The sequence below is a fragment of the Betta splendens genome, chromosome 2 (genome assembly GCF_900634795.4).
Source record: "Betta splendens chromosome 2, fBetSpl5.4, whole genome shotgun sequence".
Lineage (NCBI taxonomy): Eukaryota > Metazoa > Chordata > Actinopteri > Anabantiformes > Osphronemidae > Betta > Betta splendens.
In genome coordinates, this window is record NC_040882.2 from 16286841 (window position 1) to 16307215 (window position 20375).

General features: G+C 43.8%; 2 protein-coding genes across 3 annotated transcripts; both read right to left on the reverse strand.

Moving 5' to 3' along the window:
• Positions 1 to 52: 52 nt before the first annotated feature.
• On the reverse strand, positions 53 to 1802 carry cth1 (cysteine three histidine 1). The gene is made up of 2 exons (XM_029140797.3): positions 1612 to 1802; positions 53 to 1249 (listed from the first exon to the last, which is right to left on the reverse strand). The coding sequence occupies exons 1-2, from the start codon at positions 1618 to 1620 to the stop codon at positions 290 to 292; spliced, it is 969 nt and encodes a 322-aa protein (XP_028996630.1). The 5' UTR covers positions 1621 to 1802; the 3' UTR covers positions 53 to 289.
• Positions 1803 to 2296: 494 nt separating this feature from the next.
• Positions 2297 to 20289, reverse strand: mta2 (metastasis associated 1 family, member 2). Of its 2 annotated transcripts, none has more exons than XM_029140394.3 (18): positions 19888 to 20289; positions 14674 to 14741; positions 12907 to 13000; positions 9808 to 9925; positions 9325 to 9388; positions 9073 to 9202; positions 8878 to 8980; positions 8584 to 8683; positions 7650 to 7838; positions 7401 to 7475; positions 7255 to 7313; positions 7065 to 7165; positions 6098 to 6237; positions 5765 to 5993; positions 5573 to 5662; positions 5352 to 5470; positions 4969 to 5111; positions 2297 to 4674 (listed from the first exon to the last, which is right to left on the reverse strand). In XM_029140394.3, the coding sequence occupies exons 1-18, from the start codon at positions 19913 to 19915 to the stop codon at positions 4521 to 4523; spliced, it is 2004 nt and encodes a 667-aa protein (XP_028996227.1). In that variant the 5' UTR covers positions 19916 to 20289; the 3' UTR covers positions 2297 to 4520. The 2 variants fall into 2 exon arrangements, with proteins under 2 accessions (XP_028996227.1, XP_028996235.1); XM_029140402.3 differs by having other exon boundaries at positions 9085 to 9202; positions 19888 to 20287.
• Positions 20290 to 20375: the final 86 nt, after the last annotated feature.

Below are 20375 nucleotides of genomic sequence, written 5' to 3' on the forward strand. Positions count from 1 at the left end.
GTCCACAATTACCCATTTTCAATAAGTGAAGATAAAACAGAAAAAAAAAGGGTAGATTAAAAATTAGTTTATTCATGATAAACTCAGACATCTCATTTACTTGGTTTAATCATGATGTATGTACAATAAAAATCAGTGATTGTAGAGAGCACTGATATCTTAAACTAGTGCAGACAAACATTTCGATAAGTTCAAATGAAAAAAAATTTAAAATGAGAACAAATAAATTGCAGTAGATTTAGTCGTCTTCAGTGCTAATGCTGGTTCTAATGACGATGACCACATTCCGTTAGAGTGCCCTGTTGTTCCAGATCTCCTGGGCCTTGCTGCTCTCCAGCTGCTGCAGGTGCAGGGCCAGTGGCAGCAGCAGGTCACTCAGATGCTGGCTGGAGAACGTGAAGGCGTTGTGCGCCATGGCTTCGGCAGGCGGCGTGGCGAGTGGGGGGGTAGACGGGGGCGAGGAGGACGTTGACGAGTCTGGAGAAGCGGACGTGAAGGTGGGGGACGGTAAACCTGAACTGCCCAGAGAAGGACGGTTGAAGGACCCCCTTTGGCTCTGGTCGGCGGTTTTAATCTTGCTGGGGAGGCCGTGCTGGAAACGGCAACGGGTGCCATAGAGGCAGAAACCAAGGGAGTTGAACGTGCGACACAACGCACCACGAGGCCTCCATTCCTTGGACTGTGGTTGGAGTGGGAAGTCGTTAGCAGGTGGCGTCTTGTCAGGAACGTCAGGCGAGCCCACGTTGACGCTCGTATCCGCTGCTTCAACGTGCAGGAAGTTACAGCGGGTGCCAAAGGGGCAAATGCCAAAGGAGCGGAAGGTGCGACAGGGGACGTTCCTGCGGCGCCGCTGGGTGGGACGCTGTTCAGTGGGGTTGTGGACAAACAGGCACCGACTTCCATAGTAACAGTTGCCATTCGTGTGATAGCTGCGACACAGCTCCGTCTTGTACTTCGGGTGGCGGAAGGGTACGTGGAGCTCATGGAGGCCGTGGGCAAACTGGCAGCGCTCGGCGTATTTGCAGAAACCACTGGTAGAGTAGCTGGTGCAGAGCTCGGTCTTGTATCGAGTGGAGCAGACCCACGGGATGAGGGGTGGGGAGGACGACTCTACCAGAGGAAGCAGCGCCTTAGCCAGCGAGACGCCGCCGCCGCCGCTGCCGCGCTCGCCATCGGACTCATTTAGCAGCAGCTTGTCAACCAGCTCCTCGTCTTGGTAGGTGGGCAGGAACAGGTCGTCATTACTGGTCTGAGTAGAAACACAAGTCTAAAGTTACGCATGTGTAGGGAGTTGAATACCATGGTTATTTAAACCAAAACAAAACAATCCAAAAGGTTTGCTACAAATGAGATGGAATAAACTAATAATTTCATCAATTTTACAAAAAAAAAAAAAAACAGTCAGTTCTGAGCAAAACGCAGCCATTCAAAAACCTAAGTACTGTTGTCAGTCCTCTTCTTGGCATCAATTACTTAAAAGTAATCAAATCTATAAAAGCATCAGTAATTTAAAATACATTCAAAGTTACATAAACTGTTGAACATGAGGAAAAACCTATAAGCAAACAAGTTTACGCTATCGTCTTGGTAGTTAATAAAAGTAGCGTTTACCTCGAGCATGGCTGCAGACAGTTACAGCTTCCTACGCGCTCCGGTGGAACACAGACCAAAGTGCTCGAAGGACGCGGCTTCTGTTGCTGTAGGACCAGGTTTAACACGGCTGGGCCCTGACGGTGCTGCTTCTGCTGCTGCTTCGTGATGGAGTCGCAAGCGATGAAGAACCGTCTCCGTTTACCTTTTAAAGCAGCGCACAGCTCCCGCCTTCCACCTCAAATGAGCCTCAGGTGTGGTCGCCCGCTACGTCAGAGCGTCTCGCGCGACCTACGTCATACTCTTGCGGGTTCGCGACAATGATGCGGTCAGCGCCGACCAATCACCGGCGGCCGTGTCCGTGGACGCGCTGCGGGGATCCAGGTACCAGCTGCGTGTCATTGTTTATTCAGTACTTCATCTGCTTTTTTTTTTTTTTTTTTTTTTGCTGCTTATCACTAGACCCAATCCACGTTCTCCGCTGCAGGACAGATGTGTGCAAATCCACAGCTCAGTCGGAAGTCGCTAAAACAAACCTAATTAAAAGCCGTCTGGTAGGAGATCTGCGCTCAGCGTCAATATCGAGCCCAAACCGGAAGCTCGCAATATTGGATTAAGTTGAATTCAATTAAATATATTCAGTCAAAAAGTGTAATGCCTATTTCTACCAAGAGCATCCCAAGAAACACAAGTGAGAAAAAGCCAGTGACTGACCACAAAGAAAAAAATCTTTATTTTCTTATCAAGATACATTAAAGGATACAGAGACGTTGGAATAAAAAACACTTGAGAAAAGTTTAAATTGTAGCATGTTTGTCTCTCGATCATACAAAAGTCAGCACCCTGTCCCTTTTGAATGTCGCCTGGATCAAATGACCAGCCCACCCACCCTATGAAGGAGAGCAACGTTCACATGTACAGTCGCCTTTTAGAGCCATCTCCATAAGAATGGAGCAACATTACACACTGTTGATGTAAAAAAGATTCCAATATGCAAGTTTTCCGCTTTTCTTTACACCAATTATTATTTGCTACAAACAACAGTTCTTTTTTTGAGAATTATTATTAAGCCCACATTGGGACCAAAACGTGCTTATAAAACCAGTGTAACCCCCGACTGCCGTGGAGATACACAGGGATTATAATTATCCAATTAACAACTTTCATTATGGTAGAAACGGGGGAACTAAAATGAACTAAGCAAATGAAAATCACAAGTTCAAACAAGTAAAAGATCCTTTCACATAGTCAGCAAACCCAGTCACAAACATCACTTCTGTTCTGCATCAGCAGACACGAGGAGGAGGATTAAGGCCATATGATGAATGAAGTTTTTCAAACCATTCTGACCAGTTTTAACTTTGTCAGAACTTATTTTGGCCCAGTTGTCTTCCATACACTTACATATTCAATAATTTTGACATTATTCTGTCAGTTTATTTCAAACCATCCAAACAGTACATCAGTAGAAATGCTGTCATTTTAATGTAACATGACTTCAGAATTAAAAGTGAACACCCACAACGAACAGCAACCTTTTTTTTTTACTTTACACGTTATGGCTTCAATTTGGACTTCGGCATCCTCCCAACTTGGCAATTCAAACAGTAACGTGTGCAATTCCTTAGGTTCCTCCTGCACTTCCCCAGCGACAAGCCTCCCCTGCCCACTCAGCCAACCTGGGAAGAGCTCTACAGAACAGGAGCCAGAGTTCTCGTCTGGATTTCTTACTTCATTCAGAGTTTTACAAAAAAGACTGCTGTGTGAAGAGTGTACCTAAGGTTCATATAAAACTTTTAAGTGAGCAGACACCTTTTGAGCGGTACATCAGAACAGTTAACAATTTAATACAGGATAACAAATAATGGATCTGAATTAATTAAAACCCACATACCTCCACAGTATTCTTGTGTTGAAGATCTCTCATTTTGCATTATATTTAGCCAGAATAGAACTGAAACACTGATGACCCTCCATAATACCTCTGAATACAGGTCTCACACCCTTCACAAACCTTGACTTTCACACTGCTTTAAGTGTTTTGTGCTCACTTAATAGTTTTGACAGTGATAGAAGTCCGGATAGGTTAGATGTCGAGGTGACAACAGGCTTTAGCTTGTATGGATTTATGAACCTTTTCAAACAACAGTCTACATTTTGGCTCATGAAAAACTTTGGGGAAAATGACAAAATACGGTCAGGATATGTGAAAGAGAAAAGTAAAAATGGCAGTAGATGGATGAAACACTGTTCTCAGACCTATAACTGTGTGCATTAACGGTCTGGCAAATTTCCCTGCTGGAATGGACTAAGAAGTGTATGAGTGACATCGTTAAATCAGTTTAAATTAGACCTTCAGCCCACCACACAGTTCTCCTCACATACTGTAGGTGTCACCCGTTAAATGATGCATATATTTACACAGAGATAGTGACATGGAGGAAAAACAAAGTGTGCTTTATCACCATTGTATCAGGATGAGAAATACCTTGATTTAAATTACACATTTAAAAACAGGTGGCATTAAAAAGGGAGCAAAATACCCTGGAAAAAATACTACAAAGCCCCAGGTGTTGTGTGAGTGTTGTGTATTGGTGTGTCTGCTTGTTTAATATGATGGAAATGTACAGTCATCTAAGTGCTTGTGTATGCTGAATGCATTTGTGTGTGTGTGTGTGTGTGTGTGTGTGTGTGTGTGTGTGTGTGTGTGTGTGTGTGTGTGTGTGTGTGTGTGTGTGTTGGACAGATTTTTGGGAAGTAACCAAGGACTAAAGAAAAATGACACTGAAAAGACAAAAAATAAAAGACACTAGCACAGTACACCATTCTTACTGGCATGGCGCACTGGGCTGCCTGTAAGCACAGACCCCTTTCAACTCCCTCCCAACCCTTGTGTCCTGTTAAAAGACCCCCCCCCCTTTTCCTGCCTTCTAGTCTTCCAGAACGATTGGTTCACTGGTGCTAGACGGGAGCAGAGGCATAGCCAGAGAGCGAGGCGGAGGTGGAAGCTTGATCCGAACAAGGAGGTGTGGTTTTCTTGCAGCCCGACGCATTTCTGACTGGGTCAGATGTTTTCTCAGAGCCCTGGTTCAAAAGGAGTACGAGGAAATAACAATCAGAAAACGTCTGCTCCAGTAAAGGGGAATTCAGGGAATAAAGCTATTAAGTGGCTCCGAAGTCTAAACATTTAAGTGGGGGTATTATAAAAAAAGATACTGGTATGAACTGTAGCAATATACCAGAAGAAACTAAAAACCCCAAATCTAACTTCATAGTTGATGTGGTGAGATAGGAGGCGTAACTGATTCCCTGAAGTCCTGAGACAGGCCAACAGTTCTGAGAGTGGTGGTTTGTTGTATCTCTTATCGACAAATGTACCTGGTGTCCTTCGTAGCCACAAACACCACAGGGTTGGGTGCCTCCCCGTGGTTCACCTTCTGTCGCTTGATAACTGTTTGGGAGGTGGTTCTCGTACCTGAAGTGTACGGCCTCCCGTTGGCTGGGTAGGGAACTCCGGCAGCCTGTAACCAATGAAACACCAGTCACATCAGGGCAAACACCACGTTCTTACTCTTGCAGAATCAGCATGTAGTAACCTGAAAGCACCACATGGTGGTGTCGCTCTTTACTGATTTGGATCAGTAAGACCTTGAACAAAATTTAGTTGGCATTGTCTTTGTTCTTTTTGACACAAACACTTGTAAACTTCTTTTCTCTGATGCATTTCTTAGCCAATATGTGGGTGTGTGTGTAATACTGACACTCTCAAATCCTCTCTTTCCCAGCAGGCCTTGGCCCACTCGAGGTTGGCTGGCCTGGTTCCTGTTGATGGGGGTCGGAGGTCCTCTAGACGCCTTTAGTTTCAAAGGTGCAGAGATGGCTGCAGAGACACAACAGCGCTAATGAACCGGCATAGTAAAGCAGAAAGGAGCTAAACGTTCTTTAGTGTTTGAGGACTGATGGTCACATGACAGGTTCTTACCCAAATCCTTTACTATATTAGCCAGAGACTGTCGAGGCACCAACTTGCTTTTTTGAGGAGTTTTTGTGGCTTTGGGCAACCTGATCATACCTGAAGAAACAGACATTTCTGATCAAAAGTCTGAACACACGTGACATAAAAGCCACTATTCTAATCGGTCAGACCAAAGTATTTGTGGATGTTTGTACGTACACTCAGCCTTGACAGCATTGGCGTTGATGGAGGCATAGGGCCGCCGTGCGGCTCGGCGCGGCTGCAGAATGTCTTCACACACCCGCCGAGCAATGCGGGTCAGCTTGGTTGTCTGCAGGATGAATGTCTGGCGGTTCTTGGCCAGGAGCTTGGCTCGACCCTCGTTGCGGGTGAATGGTGATAAGCCCTGAACCTCTTGGCGAGTCATGTGACTGCGGGGGCCTGACTCCTAGATGAGGATGGAGTCATTCATGGGACATGTATTATTTCTCTAGTGGTTTTACCAGAAAAAGGAGCAAGCCATTAGGTCAGATTACAAAGAATATTACTTACAGAGCCAGCTCGAGCAGCACCCTCTAACTGTGTGGGAGTTTTAAGGCCCCCATACTTCTTCCAGTAAATCCAGCATGAAGCACACAGCCTGCACTGCATGTTAGGAGGCCCCCATGCATACCACTGAGGAGACTGAGCCGCTGGGGTGACAAGAGAATTAATGTTAAAGACTGATACTTTACACAAATAGACTGAACCAGAGACACTGTCCAGAATACAATGCACATCTACACGAGTCTGATAGAAAATAGAAAGTAAGGCCTGACATTACACACAGCACAAGCAAAGCAGAAAAGAACAGGCCCCAAGCAAGAACCAGTCATATCAAATGATTTGCTCTTAGGTGGTGCACAGACACTGGGTGGCATGCAAATTTCTACGTTTTTCTCTCTAAGCTAGCAACAAAGTTCTTTTGTCTAAATATATCTGGAGTTTATATACATTTTTAAGGCTTTATAGGATACAACAAACTAGTATTATTTTGTTCATCATATCATCATCAAGGCACATTTCATTACAGCAGCTTCAACATTATATAAATTAAACACAATAATATACGAATCCTCTCTCATGATGTCAGGTTCTATCTTCAGTTCTGTACCTGGTATTATCCTCTATTGCAACTAACCTTTAAACATCTGCTTGATTGATTAGTAGTTAGGCTAATTATACAATCTCGTCTCTGTGCTCCTCCTTATTGCACTCTAAAATTAGCCATTTTGTGGAGTTAAAGGAGGTTGGAAAGTATGAATTAAACTCCACCAAACCAAAAAGAATTTTAGGAAACGATGTGAATTTCTGTTCTGGTATGAGGCAACATACCATCACCATTTTCTTTCTATAATATCACTGGCTTAATTCTATCATTTATACGTAAATTATACCTTTTAGATTTAAATGTGTAAGAATTAATTGTCTGTATCTCTCATCGTCAGAATTAGCTCTAGCGTTTTAGGTGTGTACTTACTATGACAGCTCTCGCAGCTAAGTCCTTTCTGAAAGCCTGCTGCTCCGTTCATGCCAGGTTTGCTGCCAGGCGCCATGATCTGATTGGGGTTGGGTTTTGTGCTGGTAAAGAAATGAGGCAACATGTAGTAAGACAGAGACAGTTGTAATTCAAGAGTGGTCTTTGTGCAGCAGCTGACGGCATCACTCACTAGGTGGGGATGTACACCTGCTTCAGCTTGCTGTCTGCTTCTGCTGCCTTTAGTCGTTTCTGACAGAGAAAAAATGTTTTGGGATGTTAGAATACTTATAAACACATAAAAGTCAAAATCAAAGAGTGCCATTTTTGTGATCCTACCTGTTGGATGTAGCGGTCAGTAGTTTTCCACATGTAGTAGAACTGGACCACGCTGGCTAGAGACTTCCACGGCAGCTAAGGAAGAAAACATGTAGAGAAATAAATCAGCCTACATACAGAATAAACACAGGACAGTTCTGTGTCTGTGGCTCTCGAATCGTCAAAAAAATCCATCCATTATAAATGTTAATATTGCCCGAATTCCAGGATTCACATATGTACTATCAGAGTTACCAGAGAAGAACTTACAAAATCCTGGCGGATGTCGTTAAAGTCTTTGCCGTATTTCTCCAGGGCCTCTTCAAACAGCATGGCCTCCGAAGCACTCCACTCCTCCATCTCGTCACGGCACAGCACTGGACCCCCCTGAGGAACCAGGGTCGACATGGCTTTGGCGAGATCATAGTTGTTCTTCTGCAACGTGTCCATGGCGTGGAACTAACAGCAGAGAGCAGGTGAGAGATTGGTGGAATGTTAGAACTTCAGTTCTCCTCACTAGACACAAATACCATCAAACAGCCGCGGCATTAGGAGTTAAAGGAAATGTGCCACACAACCACTCATTATGTCACAAAACATCCTTGTTGGGACAACCTTTAATATAATGTTAGGCAATTTAACTATGATTGAATAGTCAATCATATTGAATATTTCCGTGTTGAGACAGCAAATAACAGTTTAACAATGATGGTAAATGTACACGGTACAAGACATTACCACACATCAGGTAGAACAAGCTCTCAGACACCTTAGCAGCACAGCTCTGTACAACTATACAAATAGCAGTAACATTCATCACTGGTGATCTTAGGCGTGTCAGAATGTAAGACTTGGCAAATGAAGCCATACTTGCTGGCAAAATCAAGCATACGAACCATGTGGCTCATTTCTGTACTCACTACTTTTGTAGTGTTTAAATAAGGAACAAAACAAACAACAACTTAAACGCTTAAGTAATAATGCACCTCCAGCACAACACAGGGTTTCTGTGATAACCTTTTCTAATGGCCAATCCTAATTACACAACTAACTGGGCAGATAGTATATGAAAACAATATTACCACAAAAAATGTCAAATGGAGAAAGACGAACGCAAACGCATTAAGGCACGTTATTACAGCATTGGTTCCCACACATACACATAGGAGATTGAGTTTTGACTGTTTATCCGTCTGCATCTCACCAGTGTGATGTCTCTAGAGGCTGCTGCTGCACTCATGTGGAGGCTGGGCTGGCGGATGGAGCTGCTGCAGTCCAGGGCTCGAGCAAATGTCCCCACAGCTCTAAAACATGCAGTACATGTTATAACCACTGACCCATCATCCCTGAGTTTTTTTGTTATTCATTCATTTTCTACATTGATCTTATAACAGCTGACACTCAAAACCGAAAAGGTTTTCTTTCAAATATTATTCTATTTGATGAGGGGTCACAAGTTGTAATAATGATGTTGGTGATGCAGCATAAGCATCTTTACCTTGCTACCACCAGGAACTGGTCGATCTGAGGGTCTTTAAGCTGGTTATTGGGGTCCCACACCTTGGTCTCCAGCTTCTCCTGCACCCGGCTATCTGATTCACCTGATACAAGAAGGAAAAAAGTTCAAACCTAAGAAAGTGAACTTGTTTTGGCTTTACTTGGGCCTTTTAGAATGAGGTTTTGCCTTGTTTACCAGGCTGCTCACCCTCAGCAAGCTTGTCAGGGATCTCAGCTTGGTACTTGGAGCCCACTCGAATCTCGCCCTGGTCTGCCAGCAGGGTCTTCTGAACTGGGTCGAAAACCAGTGAGTAGAAAAAACAGTCCTGGACAGAACACACACGATTTAAATGTAAACACTTCATGGTGGGGCTACATCACAGTCTCTCTGTGTTCTTATAATGTGTAACAGTACAAACGATACCGAATTGGTGCCAAGTAGTGTTACCTCTTTGTCCAAGTAGCCGGCCAACACATCTGTCTCATTAAGGAGGGTGACATTACATTTCCCCCTGAGAAGAAAGTGGGGAGCATTCAGACAACAGGATGTACATATTGTGCCCAAATGTCTGAATACACAAACAGAAATAGTAAAATAAATTGTTTAGCAATGCTAAAAAAAATATACTATACTATATGATGTCTTAAACCTTACCTGGTACCTTGCCTTGAGATTACTTTGTTGGGAATTGGTGCCATACAACACTTAATTTGTGCAGCAGATAATTACTGATCATCACATCTGCTGTCAAGCATTTTACATTTCAAGGACAACCAGAGCTGGTGCAAACTCTTTAGAACAAAATAGAAGGAGACTGACTGAACAGATCACTGCCTTCTTGGCTGAGATTCAGCTTACTGAGCAGCTCAGATCTAATGGTCCGTGCCAGCTGTCCTGAGTTTAAACTGCAGTGTTAGGAAGCACACATACCGTATATGAGTAGCAGGTAGAGACTCGAACTGTCGCGACAGGAAGAGTTCTCTGTGTTTGAGCTGGTGTTTGTGTTGTTCAGACAGTGGTGGCTGCTTTGACTCCTCCTCGAATTCCCCTAAAGATGCATCAGCAAATCACAAATGTCACACACGGTGATGAAAGATACACAATGCCATTCGAGATTTCTTGCTGGGATGCTGCAGGATGGAATTATATTCTACTCTGTCATTGGGTGAATTTCTTACATTGCTTTCACTGTTGCTACTTCCTATTGCAGGAGTCTAAATTCTGCCACCACAACATTTAAGGCTTGAGAGGTTATTTATGAAAGATCAGTTTTTTTCAGAACAGAAAAATAACTTCTCAGTTCTCCTGGAATAATGTATAAAAGCAATGCCCTCATTTAGACCGGGCTTGGTGTTTGCACAGATCCCCTGACAGTTATTAATGGACATCCAACAAAGCAGAAAAAAAATCAGCCAGCTCTGTGTTTGGCCACTAGATTGCGCATTCCTAATTTCAGTCAGTTGAGTAATTTGTTGCAAGCTAGAGGGGAGGGACTATGCTGCTCGTTCAACGTGGACTCCGCCCCTGCACTCAGCCACAGGAAACCCTGTCAGTGAGGGCACGGGAAAGAGAGAGAGGTGCTGGCAGATAGTGAGTTAGAGGGACAGTACCTTAAGCCACACCCCTTTTTCTGTTAACCTCTCAACCCCCCACTCCTCCTCCCCCTGTCCGGCTAGTCCCTGCCAGACAAAGTAGGAAACCCTGTGTACCCAACCTGAGGCGCCCATCCCCCCCCAACATGTATCCCCAACTCCCTCCACACACACACACACACACACACACACACACACACACACACACACACACACACACACACACACACACACACACACAAAAAGAAACCACATATAAACATTAAGAGAGACCGGCACTTGAAGCGCAAACTGAATACAGTAACACTCCAACATCCAAACACAAAGAGAGACACACTTTCTTCACTCTGACAAAGAGAAAACGCAAGCCAAAATTAACCCATTGTGGCCTTTAGGGACACATCAAGGGCCTTTTGTTCTCACACAGTGTAATGGTGTGTGTGTGTGTGTGTGTGTGTGTGTGTGTGTGTGTGTGTGTGTGTGTGTGTGTGTGTAGGACGAGAGGAGGGAAAATCAGAGGAAAATAGTGAAGCAGACAAAGTGAGGATTGGCGCAATAGAGCAGCAGCAGAAAGGAGGCATCCATACCAACTTCATCACTGGATGATACAACCAGCCCTGATGGGTGTTTCATAACACACAGCTCCCATTAAAACCAAGCATACTGTTACCAAGAAACTGTCAAGAGCCATCCGGGAAAACCCCATTAGTGAAGGTCCAACGCAAGAGATTTCCTTCACTAAACGTGTCATGCTGGACCACCTGATTCCAGGTCAGGCCATAAAATGTGAATAAGTTAATATGTGGAGTCTTTGCTGCAGCGAGTGGGTGTGTTTATGGCGTTTATTATATCATACCATGATGTATATTGTGCTCCAGTTTTTTCAGCCATAATGCACTGAAGTCAGAGGCTATTTTCTTAAAACAAGAGTGCACCTGTTGTTGCTGCATGTGTGAATGTTGAGCATTTTTGTCTTTAAAAAAAATGTCTTTTCATTTGAAGTCACATGTACAATAAAAGCCAATGATGCTACATCTATACGATGACAAAACAAACACATTGTGTTAATCAAAATGTGAGTGAATAATTCTTAGTAGCATAGGGCTACATATAATTTGATATGCTACCTGTGCATTGTATGCATCCTGATTTACCATCAGATGCAACACATTTCCAAAAGAAGCAAAGACGGGAGCCTGAATTATTCAATCATTATGTAACATGTGAAAGTTAAAAATTGTTCTCAAAAACTCCATTACAATTTTGACACAATATAAAAAAGCTTTAATTAGTCTGACCCATTCCTCACCAGCTATGGAAAACTCTACTCCCTAGAAAGTGTTTAGAGCTTAAGTGAGGTTTTAAAGCAGTTTAAAAAAAAATCCATCTTTTATCATTTCTCCTTAGCCAGTCGCCATTAGGCCTCAACTAGCACACTTCACCAGAAGCTACAACTGCTGCTGCAACAGACAAATGCAAAATCTAACCATGAGGAATAAAAGAAGTGAAAGAAGCAAAATTGTTTCAGTGACAGGGCACAATAAAATTTAATCAACTTGACCATGAATTGTAACGTCACACAATTGGAGAACATGGACAAACACATAATAGACATCTGTGTGTGGAGCCAGATACAGTGAAAAGGGGAACGTTTACACATCCATTTTGAGGTGTACGGATTGTGAGACACTGTGTAGATGTCTTTGTCTCGAGGCCCAGGAGAAGGGAGGGTTAGCTGGGGATGGCGGTGGTGTTGGGGTGGGGGTAATGAGTGAATGTGATCAGGCTTCAGCAGTCGCTGTGCGATTAGCACCACCTCCTTGGCTTCGCGATCTCACACACACACACACACACACGCACACACACACACACACGCACACACACGCACACACACACACGCACACACACACACACACACACACACACACACACACACACACACACACACACACACACACACACACACACACACACACACACACACACACACACACACACACACACACACACACACACACACACACACACACACACACACACACACACACACACACAAGACAAAGACTGGGCAGATAGGATGAATGGGGTGGGGCAGAGGGGGGTGGGGCAGGGATCACATACTAAAAGTGTCCCTGAATAAAATACTAGTCGTTAAGTTAGGAGGAAGAAATACAATCAAGGCATCTATTTAATTGGAACGGTAAGAGTGAGTACCCAAGGCATACTCAAACACGAGCTGCGACCCAGTGCACACAGCTACACCTCTATACACAAGCCCCTTTTCAAAGTTCCTTTCAGCTCGGAGCACAAGACAAAAGTGATGGTCTTCCTCCAGCTTTCAACATAATGGCTAAAGAGGAGCTTTGAGGCTTGAAGTGTCGTTGAGAACCTTCATCATAGGGCCAAGTGTGCGTTTGACTCTCTGGTTGCTACTTACTTGCATTGCTGTCAGCCAGAGTGTTGAGGTTGCCTGAGATGTCTCGCCTCCTGAACAGACACACCACCTTCGCCTCCACATTCCCATTGGCTGTCTGGGAGTGAAACGTCAGAGGTTGCATGTTAGCGCTATAATGAAATGCTGGCGTAGCGACATTTATAATTTCCCTTGCCACAAGTCTGAGCACTGCACTGTGCCTACCGCTCATTTCTGTCCCTTAATCTGCAGAACATTTACATGGTTTAGGGTGCTGCTCGCTGGGTGAGTCCCCCACACCAACTGGACTGATGTTTGTTTATTAAACTCAGGGCTTTTGTTGCCTGCTGCTAAAACGTCTTTCATGCATTTAGCTATTCAATAATCACACATCAATGTGTTTACAGTCTCTGTCCTTTCATTATAAGGAACAAGTTAATGCTAAGTGTAACTGAAATGGACATTTCCTGGAAAAGAAAAATTAGTCCATTTCTATCTGGTTGCTTTCACACCAACAAGTTCATTATAACTAAGAACACACATAACACTGTGTGCGGTGGATACGAAATAAATACATTCTGGACATTCTATAAGTCCCAGACATCATCAGACATTTTCGCAACACCAAATGATAGACTCCGTTTTGGAAAAATGGTGTTTCACAGACTGGCAGAATCAATGCCATGGTGCACTGAAGCCGCTCTGGCAGAACATAGTGACCATTCTTCCAAAACACATGACTTGATTTGGCTTAATGATGATGCCACTAGCACATTAGAGCAAAGTTTCCTATAGGCGTGTAACTGGATTGTGAAAATAACAGCATTTATATTAATCAAACCATTCAGTAATTAGTTCTATGGGGATTACTGGACCCAGAACCACCGCTAGCACACATTACCTCATCTTACTGAGGTTCCCTAATAAGACATTTTGCAGCACTCATTTTCCAATACATTCAGTGAGCAGCTTTCTGCATCGTTGGCCATTTAACACTACATATTGTCAAACAGGTCAGAATGCTCAGATAATCCCACAACCAGTGCTCAGGTACAGTCAACTTTTTGGACCCTTACCAGTTAGCAACAGTACAAAACAACAATGCAGTCTGATTTTGTGGCTTTCTACAAAATAAGAGCAGAGACCACAACACAGATAGTTGATTATCGTTTCGTTAGCTATGGACAGTTACATGATATAGATGCCAGATTATCCACACCATTGTGATACATTTTTTTAAATCACACAGATTAATCATGATGAGGCATGCCCCTAATAACAGCACTTAAAGTTAGATAGTAGGTAGTATAATTCTCTGTGGACAATGATCCAGAAAGCAGCAGCGCATGCCCACACACAGCTTCCCTCCACATTACAGTCTGGGCCTGAAGAGGTAGCTTCTTTATCTCTCGCTCACTATCCATTCATTATGCCGAGCAGCCATCCGCACTCAGGACGATGCAGTCCTCCTGGTGCTCAGCACAGGGCCCATCAGTGTAAGAGTGTTATATAAATGAGCTTAATCCTTTGCCTGGGTAACAAGCTTGTGTCATATGCTGCTGCTGTTACATAAGTGCCTCATTTACCAGTGTCCCGTCATTACAGTGGTGGTTTGCCACCAGCGTCCATACAAGCGGGAAATAATGTCAGTATGCTGATCAGAGGCACGTTTGAGGTGATCCACCTGCCAGTGAGAACGTTCTGTGGTGCACGGCTAAACAGTAAAATAATGAACACTCCTGAGTGTCGTTAAAAATTATGCGGCGGAAAGAAAAGGAGAAGACAACCAACCTTGTTGAGTTCCTCTATTCTGCGGATCAAGTAAGGATTGCTGGAGGAGTTCTCAAAGTACACATAGTCTAGGAGGAAGAACAGAGAATAAAGTTGAGACTGCGTTCACTCACATTTGTGCATCACCACATGAAATGCAGCAAATACATGAATGAGAACCTCACCAGCTCTGCACAGAGCCTGCGCCTCTAATGGCAGTAAGTGAGCAGATCCTGGCTAAACCGACGGAGAGGATGGGGACCATTCAGCCTGACACACAGCCCTAATTTGAAGCCTTGTCCCTACAACACTGTGGGGCTGTTAAAAAGAACCAAGCGCTTCCCGCTCCGCTAGCAGGCTGATGTAGTGTGAGCTGCTGAAGGAAAGCTTCCCATCTAAACCGGGCAGAGGAATCATGTGTCTTGTGATTTGATGTGGAAGCTACAGTTAAACGTTAGGGGTAGAATTACACACATTAAATGGTGGCACCCAGAGCACGTAGCTGCGGCAGTGCTCCAGTCTGTCCAGTCTCACTGCACGCATGAGCTTTGCTCCCTCCTGTGACTTGGGTATTGTCTTTTTCCCCCCCATCATTTTCATCTACACAGTATTCAAATACATTCACAGGTCATGATATCAAAACTCAAAGAACAAAAAAACCTCTATGGGATTATTGGTACTACAAGAATACTATTTTAATGAAAACTAGCTACAGTGTGTAAAATCCAAATTAAAATGTGATCAGGTGAGGTGGAAGGAGCGGCCTCTAAGACTACGGGGCTTTTGTCACCAAAACAATAAAGGATCATATCCATGAATAACTGCAGGAAATCTTAACCATCCAACAAGTTATCAGTCTACATATGTTAGGTCTTACTCAGATCTCGGGTGAACAATGAAAACAAAAGTAAAAGAATAAATATGAACATGGCCAGCTTTAGGTGAAGGTGAATAATACACAGTTTGAAAAACTCTCATGAGTTAAACCAACGGGAGACAACCCTCATGGCATTTAGAAAATTTTGCGATTAAAGTTTCAGAATCCTTATCCCAAAAATCCAAATCACTATTCTCCATACTCAAAGTCAAGACCGAAATACAAGATTCCTCATTATCCGTCTGTCAATCCAGTCTTCTAGTAGCAAGTCTTTCGGGACCAGTATCATTGTGGTCTCCCATAAGCATTAAAAAAAGATTGCTCCCATATAGTCTTGGTCAAAGTTCTTTGACAAAATGTAGACCATAAATTTAGTTTCCTGTTTCAGTTGATGTTGCTGGTGTGAACAAAGCAATCATGTGTTGATCACTGTGACTGCAGGTCACATGTAGAGCTAAAGAGGTCAGAAGAAAAGCAGAACATCTGTCAGACGCTCGTCTGACAGGCTGCAGTTTTAATCCACCTTTACTGACGCCAGTAAAAATCATATATGATGTGAACCATCGCCCAGGTAATAAACCCAAAGCAAATGTATGAGAGGTTGTTGTACATTGTGTGGTGTGTGCTTACTGAGTTACTGAGAGTGTGAGCTCACAAAGCCATGAGCTGGCAGCTTGAACTGAGAGATTATCAGACAGTACACTTCATGTTGATCAAAGCTCTCTGTCACAGCACCACCAGACATGGTGCTTCCTTGTAGCTTATGATGCAGTTTTGCACAGCAACGTGGCTACATGTCAAGCTCCATCTGGTCCTCCCACAAGCGGGGACAGAGCCTCGGGAGGATATCAGCGGGTTTCTGAAGAATCACCACACAAGCTGAGGTGGAAAACGAAGGATTCAGATTGAGAAGAGATTGCTGGTGCATTGATGGGAAGCCTGGTTGCAGAAGTGGCACCTCCTCATTCAGTGAGGCAACACTACATCAGCACATTACATAATATGGGCTAAAGCACCAAAAGGGGATTTGCACTTTCATGTGCTTGACATGACTTATTTGAGTTCCAAAAACATGGTGGAGGAAAGATGGAGTTTTCAGCTTGTTGCCGTGTGGGACAAATTAAACAATGATCCTGTTCCACCACAGCTGACACCAGATGAGAGAATCAATCTGAGAGGATGCTGACAGATCAGTGATCCAGAAAATAACACACACACTGGACATCAGAGATATCACAGCTTAGCCTCAGATTTGACATGCCCAGAAAAATCCCATCACCTGTAAAAAGGGATCAGCTGGCTTTATACAAGTATCTACAGTAAACGGAGGGTGCCACGAAGAGAAAAAAAATCAGAGGGGTATTACTAAATTTGTGCACTTGATTTATTGGCTTGTGTTTTTGGCTCAGTCTGCCCCTCTCCGGAAGCCCACATGAAGCCACAAACCCCCCATTGAGGAGTTTAGAGGTGAACTGTATTCATCACTGTGAAACACATCTGAACACTAGGCTTTTGCTGACTTTACATCTCAGCTAGAGCCAGCATCAGAGAGCATCAAGTCACAGGTTTGCGGGCTTTATTCAATTCATCAGAAAGCAGTGTCTGATATCACAAACAAAAGGCAATACACTAAAATTGCACATTAAATACTCTGTTAGTAGTTTGTGCACACAATTCAGATTTTATCCTGCCATATGTTTCATCAGGACTCTAAGTATTCGTAGATATGGGGAAAAAAGGATAAAGAGAGAAAGTGTGTGCTTGGGAGCTGATGAGGCAGCTGTGAGTGTTTGTTGTGGACGTATGCAGCTGGAGTGGGACAGAGGGCCGGGTGCTTGATGGTGAATGAAGAGGAGGAAGCCCTTTGTCTAATCTCTTGAGAAGTTAATGATCTTACATGCAGGTTGCTTCCTGACGCCTGGTAATACAGGCACTTGCTTATATACAACTGCTGGCTCCAACAAAAAAATCCTTTTTGAACACAAAATTCATCACCGTGGAAATATGAACCTATTCAGATAAACACTTAACATTCACTGTGGGTCTATATTTTATTCATTTATTTATTCAGTATTCAAACTCCTTATTGCGTTATGGGTCACCCACACAAAGACAGGGAAACAACATTTTCATATACTAACTCTAGAATAAGTCCACACAATCTGGCTCGGACTTTGTGTATTGTCCCTTTTTCACACAAGCGGCACACAACTGGACATTACCCATGCTAGATGTGCACTCACTTGGGGAAACAATATGTTTGGTTTCTGCAAGGGATGCTCTCTGGGATTGTTGAAGAATCCTATGGCTTCCCTATGATGCTGAAGGCAAAAAAATATATTTTCTTCCCACCCATGACATCAAGGAAAAGTGGTGTTGTCATATTTTCAGCAAAGGTTGGATCATCTATGCAATAGACAGTCAGCAAGTTGGAGTACCAAACTGGGGTCACAGTTCACTGACCTGTTGCCGGAGACGAAGTCCCCAAACTACATCGCCAAAATGTATTGGTGTGTGATGCTGTCAGTTATATGATTAGCTGGAGGACATTAACTGCATTATATCCTGATTCAATAAAACCTTGAACCTGACCAAGCATGCAAAAGTTTTCGTTTAGTCATCTAGATATTTTAAATCTAGTCCCAAAGTAAATTGCAATTGCACAATTTATCAATTCATTAGAACATTAAAGATTCATGAATTCATTAATTATTACAATAAGTAATTGTCAATTACAAAATTGAAAAGGTACATACGTACAAAGTGAATGCTACTAAAGGGGCAGCAGAATGTTCATTGATAAATTTTAATTTCAAATTAAATAAAAACTTGCCACAATGCACAAAAATGCACCTTGAAAAAAAAAACGACTTCATGTTCCATTGCTAATACAATTCGTCAAAAATGCCTTAAGACATTAAGCACGAGTTATGCTGCATGTTTTGCAGGGCAGCGTTTAATCACTATGACCCAAATAGCCCAGAGATTCTAACGTGACCTTACACAGCGACCAGCCTGTCACAGCGTCTCTAATACAGTCCCTGCTACAACAACAGATGCAGAGGGTTTGCTTGTCCCAACATCCATGAACGCCTAAGACGAAAAGACAGAGCAAATAGGCAACTTTTACAAATCGCAGGGCATGAAGTCACTGAAATGCACTGGAGACAGTCAAGCTGGCAGCAGCTGGCTTTTCGTGCCTCTCCAAAATAATAGCGATGAAACCCGGTCTTAGCTTACAAAGTGGGGTCAGGTCCTTACTAAGAAGACCTATTAGGTTATAACGCAGATAATTCTGAGCACGTCCTTTCATTTCGCTCAGATGCCCAGCGCCCATTCAGGAGCTAAGTACCAGTAACTGTATAGTAACTATACTACTGTACGAGATGCAACGTGTGAATTACACAGAAATTAGCGCACGCATAACTTTTCGGTAAATAAAGACTAGTTACGTCGTAACGCGTCAGCGTTTCGTATTAACTCATTAATGAACATTTTAAAGCGATCATTCTTGATGTGCCAGAGTTAACTGCTAGCTAATATTACCGGAAGCTATCGCGCCGCTTACCGCTAAGCTAGCAAACTTAGCAGTCGAAGTTAACGCTAGCGACGACGGCTAACCGCGGCGCATAAAGTGATATGGCGGCGGCGGCGGAGACAATTAACCCGTCCCGCCGACACGGCTAGCCGGCCAGCTGCAGCTCGGCACCGCGGACCTCGCCAGAAATAGTTGATTCCTGACCCATTCACGCCTAACAGCTAATGCTAAGTAGCATTGTGTTCACTTCCAGGATGTTACCATACGCGCAGATCGATGTTACACGTCAGAAAATAAGACAATTTACGGTCGCCCCGCTTACTTGCAACTACAAACCCGATTTTAAAACTCCACTGTGTATTTATTTGTGATTCAGCCTCAAGCTTCCGATATGTTCGCAGGGTTGAATAGACACACGCGGTGGAATATTTTAGGAGCTTTACTGGCAGCTGGACTCATAACACAGCGATATGTTTTAAAAGTTCGTGTTTTTAAGAAGCACATGAAGCTCCGGGGCTATATTGTATAGCAAATACAGGGGATGTGGTGGCTTTTAACAGCCAGGTTGAAATGAAGCCAGGGAGCTGGAGTCATTTACATTTACCCAGCAGCAACAGTCACATTGAATTGCGGGATGTTTCAGTAAATTTGACGTTGTTTCATGCAACACTGGAGGCACGTACGGACGCTAGGAAGGGGCTAGCAGTAGTTAGCGGCTAGCCGACCGACCAGACAGCTAGCGGCTAGCCAGCCACCTTGCTGTCGAAACGAACAATCACGTTGTGGGGGGGGTGTCTTAAAACTGTAAAACATTCCTTACCTCCCACTCGGTACATGTTAGCCGCCATTCTCTCGTAACCTTTTGGAAATTCGCTCTTAGGACATTCCCCGCGTAGGTAAAAAGGTCGATGGTGGTCTATTTTAATCCTTCATTTATCATACACCCCCGCCGTGAAACAAAGCCGGCCGGGCACAACAACCGAGCTGTGGCGGGTAAAAAGTTGAAAGTTTCCGCTAGTAACGTTCCGGAGGTTAATTCCCAGAAAGAAACCGAGTCTTTGTTTTCAGTCCCTCCGACGACCTTCCTCTCGTCTTCCTCACTCATTCACAAACAGCTAGCCTGTCTCTTACTCCACTCTTCCTCCCATCCTCCGCTCCCAGCTTCATCCTCCTCTTCTTCACCTCCGCTTAGTTTAGCGCACACACACGCACGCACACACTCACTCACAGGCCCCCCTTCGTCTGGAACCAAGGCGTCATCTTCGGAGGTTGTCGGCAATCTCCGTAATCTCACAATTAACGTAGTCA